The 6,800-nt window shown below is 43.0% G+C and overlaps 1 protein-coding gene across 1 annotated transcript; it reads left to right on the plus strand.

Moving 5' to 3' along the window:
- Positions 1 to 4,506: 4,506 nt before the first annotated feature.
- On the plus strand, positions 4,507 to 6,016 carry LOC139311873 (zinc finger protein 665-like). The gene has a single exon (XM_070936398.1). It carries the CDS (start codon positions 4,583 to 4,585, stop codon positions 6,014 to 6,016), a length of 1,434 nt encoding a protein of 477 aa, XP_070792499.1. The 5' UTR covers positions 4,507 to 4,582.
- Positions 6,017 to 6,800: the final 784 nt, after the last annotated feature.

Below are 6,800 nucleotides of genomic sequence, written 5' to 3' on the forward strand. Positions count from 1 at the left end.
TCCAGAAGGACGCCCAAGTTGCGCAAAACTTCACCCCCTATAGTCAGCGATGGCACCTCTCCCCTGAACTGAGATGCCGGTACCCACAGCCACTCGGTCTTGGCCGGGTTGAGTTGCAATTTGTTTCTACCCATCCAGACCCGTACCGCTTCCAGGCACCGGGCCATCACATCGAGGGCATCACTGGGTTGGTTCGGGGTGGAAATATAAAGCTGAGTATCATCAGCGTACTTTCCACTCACCCCCATCCCTTCCGGCCTTCAAGCGCACTTGCAATGAAGGAAGGAAGGAAGGAAGGAAGGAAGGAAGGAAGGAAGGAAGGAAGGAAGGAAGGAAGAAAGAAAGAAAGAAAGAAAGAAAGAAAGAAAGAAAGAAAGAAAGAAAGAAAGAAAGAAAGAAAGAAAGAAAGAAAGAAAGAAAGAAAGAAAAACAAATTAGCTAGCTAGCTAGCTGACCTGTAGCTTGAGCCTCTTTAGAGAGCACTGACATGGCAACGGCAGGAAATCATGGGCTTTTTCTTTTCGATCGGGTGGTGCTAAAAAACGGAAAGGTTCGTTTTGGGAGACTCATTTGGGGGTCCCGATTGGAGCCGGGGTTGCATCCTGCAAAAGGATTTCTTTCTTTCTTTCTTTCTTTCTTTCTTTCTTTCTTTCTTTCTTTCTTTCTTTCTTTCTTTCTTTCTTTCTTTCTTTCTTTCTCTCTCTCTCTCTCTCTCTCTCTCTCTCTCTCTCTCTCTCTCTCTCCCCCTTTCTTTCTTCATTCCCAAAAGCAAATTGCTCAGGTTCTCCCAACCCAGAAAGGATCCTGCAAAACACTTTTCTTTCTTTCTTTCTTTCTTTCTTTCTTTCTTTCTTTCTTTCTTTCTTTCTTTCTTTTCTTTCTTTCTTTCTTTCTCTTTCTTTCTTTCTTTCTTTCTTTCTTTCCTCTCTCTCTCTCTCTCTTTCTCTCTCTCTTTCTCTTTCTTTCTTCATTCTCAAAAGCAAATTGCTCAGGTTCTCCCAACCCAGAAAGGATCCTGCAAAACACTTTTCTTTCTTTCTTTCTTTCTTTCTTTCTTTCTTTCTTTCTTTCTTTCTTTCTTTCTTTCTTTCTTTCTTTCTTTCTTTCTTTTTTTCTTTCTTTCTTTCTTTCTTTCTCTCTCTCTTTCTCTTTCTTTCTTCATTCTCAAAAGCAAATTGCTCAGGTTCTCCCAACCCAAAAAGGATCCTGCAAAACCCTTCCTTCCTTCCTTCCTTCCCTCCCTCCCTCCCTCCCTTCCTCCCTCCCTCCCTCCCTCCCTCTCTCTCTCTCTGGTTTTCTTTCTTCATTCCCAAAAGCAAATCGCTCAGTTTCTCCCAACCCAGAAGGGATCCTCTTTGTGCTTAACCTTAGAAGGAGAGGAAATGAATATCCTTGCTTTTTTAAATTCTTGATATTTTTCTTGTTTTTGTTTGACAAAACTGGATGGAATTTCTGTAAATCAATAGCTTCATTGTTTGGCCCCAAAGAGGCCCGTGATGTCAGAGCCTGTGGTTGACTGAGGGGTGTTTCACAAAGTTTTCAAGCCTGGTCTAAAGGAGAGAAGGGAGAAGAAGGGAGCGGAGAAAAAGAGGAAGAGGAGGAGATGTAGGTTGGTCAGTGGCCTTGAGCTCAAATTGCAGCACTGAATGAATTCAAGAATGCAGAAAAAACATGTTAATGCTATTTAATTTGCTTAAAACATGAAAGCCATGATGTAAAATTGGGTTTTGCCTCTAGCACACTTTCCGAGGCTGGGATCGATCTTCATCCCAGAAGTTACACATCCCTCAGCTAAACCATGATTAGTTTAACTGTGATTTGTGAAGCTTCCACACCTGGTGGGGTAATTCTAGCGGTTGGGTGGATGCAATACATTAAGCCAAAAGAAACTGGATAAGGACGGAGTCCAAAGCCTGGGCAGGTAAGACCATCTGGTGGACAATGTAAAACTTCACAGTCCTTGATGAGCAGATGTACAGGTAGTCCTCGACTTATGACAGTTTGTTTAGTGACCATTCAAAGTTACAACGGAACTGAAAAAAATAACTTATGACCCTTTTTCACACTTACGACTGTTGCAGCATCCCCATGATCATGTGATTTACATTCGGATGCTGGACAACTGACTCATCCCGGGGTCACATGATCCCCTTTTGAGATCTTCTGACAAGCAAAGTGTATGGGGAAGTCAGATTCACTTGACTAATATAACAACTGCAGTGATTCGCTTAACAAATGTGCCAAGAAAGGTCGTAAAATGGGGCAAAACTCACTTAACAAATTTCTCACTAAGCAACATAAAATTTGGGCTCACTTGTCGTAAGTGGAGGACTACCTGTACATGTCTATGGAGAGTCTCAGTCATCCAGGTCATGGTTGTCCCTAGGGTGCTTTTCCAAATGCTTTTTCTTATTTTTTCTATGAAGACTTTTCACTTCTCATCCAAGGAGCTTCTTCAGCTCTGACTGGAGGGTGGGGAATGGAAGGATTTATGACCAGCTGTCTGCATATAAATCCTTCAATTCCACACCATCCAGTCAGAACTGAAGAAGCTCCTTGGATGAGAAGCAAAACATCCTCAAAAGAAAAACCAGAAACTCCAGTTACTTCTTGGGACCTTTGAGACTACCTGTACAGTTAGTCCTTGACTTATGACCACAATAGACCTCAAAATTACCATTGCTAAGTAAGGCAGTCGTTAAGTGAGCCGTGCCTCATTTCATGCCCTTTTTGCCACAGTTGTTAAAACAAATCATTGCAGTTGTAAAATGAATCATGCAGTCGTTAAATGGATCTGCCTTCCCTCATTGTCTTTGCTGGTCAGATGCTGGCTGGGAAGTTTGCAAACTCCAGGACAGTGCAACCATCATAAATACAAACTAGTTACCAAGGGCTCGTATTTTGACCACGTGGCTGTGGGGATGCTGCATGGACAAAGGTGAAAACAGGTCATACGTAACTTTTTCAACGCTGTTGTAACATTGATTACTAAACACATGGTTGCAAGTCAAGGACTACCTGTACACTCTCCCTAAACCATGAAGAAACCATGGGAAGCCATTTTAGGAGGAGGCCATCTTGATCTGTGTCAACAAAGAACAATGTCCACAAATACCTACCGTATTTTTCAGAGTATAAGACACACTTAGCTTTTTGAAAGCTTTTTTTCAGCCCTAACGAGTAGGAGTGGGTTCTAAATTTTTTTACTACCGGTTCTGTGGGCGTGGCTTATTTTGTGGGTGTGGCTTGGTGGGAGGTTATGTGACTGGGTGGGCGTGGCCAACTCTTTTTTTTTAACTTTTAAAAGCATCTTTTCTACAACCATAAGAAGTTGCAGAAAAAATGCTTTCAGAAGCCTCTGACGATCAGGCAACTCAGCTGGGATCGCCAGAGGCTTTTAAAGGCATTTTTTTTTCCTACAACCTCTTCGGCCAAAGAGGTTGCAGAAAAAAATGCTTTCAGAAGCCTCTGACGATCAGGCAACTCAGCTGGGATCGCCAGAGGCTTTTAAAGGCATTTTTTTTTTCTACAACCTCTTCGGCTGAAGAGGTTGCAGAAAAAATGTTTTCAGAAGCCTCTGACGATCCCAGATGAGCCGCGCGATCATCAGAGGCTTTTTTTTTTTTTACTTTTAAAAGCATTTTTTCGGCCGAAGAGGTTGTAGAAAAAATGCTTTTAAAAGAAAAAAAAAAGCCTCTGATGAGGTGGGTGGCGTAAGCGAGCGGCAACTGGCCCGGAGACCGGTTCGGGGGCGTGACCAGCCAATGTTATTACCGGTTCTCCGAACTACTACAAATTTTTACTACCGGTTCTTGCGAACCGGGAGCAACCCACCACTGCTAACAGGGCACTAGCGAGTGAAGAGATCTCCGTGGTTTGCCTGCTTTTCTCATTGCTTCTCTCTCCAAAGATCAGCTGTGCCTTAGAAGCTGTTTTTTTATCCCCAAGCGGGATAAAAACCAGCAAACTAATGTGCTGACCAGACTAAGGACACTAGCCAGATGAATACCTGGTAGGCAGATTTCCCCCCCCCCCCCAATTTCCTCCCCAAAAACTAAGCTGCTTCTTATACTCCAAAAAATACAGTACATAGGTTATACTGTCCACATGTATGGACCCATCTGACACATCCTGTGGGGATCATTACAATGGGTCTCAAATAACACACACACACACACACACACACACACACACACACACACACACACACACACACACCAACGGAGCGAAAGAAAAAGACAGAGATCATCCCACTTCAGACAGGCAAATGGAGAGCAAAGGGACTCCTGACGGCCATTGCTCCCCTCTTGCTAAGAAAGGGGAAGGGAGATCTCAGATCAGCTTCACAAGGAGGATCCCAGCATTGCTTTGATTGAAGGGAGGGGAGGCTTTGGGAATCTCACCAGGGCTGATGTAAGGGATCTCCTAGCTATTGTTTGCCTTACTTGGGGTCAGAAAGAGAAAGAATCTTCCCCTTTTCCTCACCTCTTTTTCCTTCATCCAGTAGGACCTACCTGGAAAAAAATCCCTCTCGACAAACATCAGCCTGCAAAGCCCTTCAAGCGAGCAGTTTCAGGAAACAATGCAGGGGGGGAAACCCTCTGAGCAGAGTTCCCCTCAGAGGAACCAGGAAGGACTCTCCACATGCTCCGAGTGCAGGAAATCGTTTACTTACCGGTCCCTCCTTTTGATCCACCGGAAGCTGCACACGAGGAATGGATCCCACCTGTGTTTGACATGTGGGAAATCTTTTCCTGGAATGTGGAGCTTTGCCAAACATCTCCGGAACCACCCTGGACTGAAGCCTTACAAATGCGGAGAGTGCGGGGAGCGTTTTGCTAAAGGCTCGGACCTTGGAGCCCATCAGCAAATCCACCAGGGAAAGAGACTTCAGGAATGCTGGAAATGGTGGAAAAGACTGTGGTTATCTCAGAAGTCAGAGCTGCTTCAATATCTGCAAATCTACATAGGAGAGAAACTTTACAAGTGCTGCCAATGCAAGAAGGCCTTCGCTCAGAAATCACAGCTTTGGCTCCACGAGGAAGTTCACAAAGAAATCAAGGCTTATAATGCGTGCAGGGAAAAAATTGCCCAGCGATCATCTCTTCGGCGTCACAAGAAAACAAAGAGAAGGGAGAAAAAGGAAGAGTGTCCAGAATGTGGGAAATGTTTTTCCACCAAAACATACCTGATACTACATCAGACAATTCATACTGGCGACAGACCCTATAAATGCTCCGAATGTGGGAGAGGATTTCTGTATTTTTTGGCACTTTGCAAACACCAGAAATGGCACAGAGGAAAGAAAGCCCATCAATGTGAAGAGTGTGGGAAAAACTTTGCCTGCAAGTCATATCTTAGTGCACACCAGTATGCCCACACGGGGGGGAAACCATACAAGTGCACAGAGTGTGGGAAGTGCTTCCTTGTAAAGGGAGGCCTTTGTCAACATCAGAAGATTCACTCGCGGGAGAAGCCCTTTCAATGCATCGAGTGTGGAATGTTTTTTCATAGCAAAGGAGACCTCAAACGTCACGGGCAAGTTCACAAAGGAAGAAAAGATTACAAATGTTTAGACTGTGGGGCAGCATTTGCTTATTTGTCGACCCTTAGAAAACACAGCCAGATAAAGCACGTAGGAGTGATTTCCCTGAAATGTTTGGAGTGCGGTAAATGTTTTCCCAGGAATTACAGCCTTTTGAGGCATCAGCGCATCCACACCGGAGAAAAACCTTTTAAATGTCTGGAGTGTGGGAAATCTTTTGCTTACAAAGAATATCTGAAAATCCATGAGAGGTTTCACACAGGGGAGAAACCTCACACCTGCAGGGAATGTGGGAAGGAGTTTGTTCATATTTGTGACCTTCGGACCCATGAGGAGATTCACACTGGGATAAAATCACATAAGTGCTCTGAGTGCGGAAAAAGTTTTGGTTGGAGTTCGTCTCTTCGAAGGCATAAGAAAATTCACAAAAGGCAGGAAAATGAAGCCAAAAGGAAAAAAGAAAAAAATTGAAAAAAAAAATGCAACTAGAAAGCCAAATAGAACTGGCCATTGGCAGAAAATGTCTTTAAGATTGAGACAAAAATAGGACCTTTGGGTATTATTATGATGGATACAAATTGTATGCAATTTCAAAATAATTATGTTAAGGCTGGAATGAAAACAATGATAATTTAAGAGGGGGAAACTTCCCCAAGGTGTGGCTATCTCCTCGCATGCATTGTATCTGTATGTTCTGGATATAGTTCCACTCAGTATTTTGTTTTTGGCCATAAATAAAATCTGGGTTTTTTTTGCAAGCCTCGTCTTGAGTCTCTCTCTTTGGCATTCTGGTGACTCAAGTGTATTTTGGGACCTTACAGCTGGAATGAAAACAATGATAATTTAAGAGGAGGAAAAACCACTTTATTTATATATAAGAAAAGGATAGGTCTCCCAAAGTGAGAAGGTCCTTAGAAATGTGAGAAACCACCATACAGTTCAATCATTGAGTTTGGAATGTATACACTCATTGGATAGCCTAATCTGAGTTATAAAGCATCTAGCGAGCAATGTTCAGTAACTTTAAATGTACCATTTTCATATTATCCCACAACAATAGCATGATTTTGCTCACTAATTGAATATTCAAGAATTTTATTTCTCATGTTATGAGTTTTCAAGTAATGATAGATTGACTTTCTGGGCAGTTTTCGTATCTGGCTGATTTCTTACTTGCCTACTTCAAATAAATAGAAATACTAATCAAAGGCTCTGCTGGTTACTGAAAACAGTTGTTTAAAGAGGCCCCCTCTCA

This window comes from Pituophis catenifer, unplaced genomic scaffold (assembly GCF_029215685.1).
Source record: "Pituophis catenifer annectens isolate HBS135680 unplaced genomic scaffold, rPitCat1.0.hap2 SCAF_2, whole genome shotgun sequence".
Taxonomy (NCBI): Eukaryota; Metazoa; Chordata; class Lepidosauria; order Squamata; family Colubridae; genus Pituophis; species Pituophis catenifer.

What these genes read in the sequence shown, in the direction of transcription:
- LOC139311873 (XM_070936398.1), top strand. Translation starts at nt 4,583, where the DNA reads ATGCAGGGGGGGAAACCCTCTGAGCAGAGTTCCCCTCAGAGGAACCAG.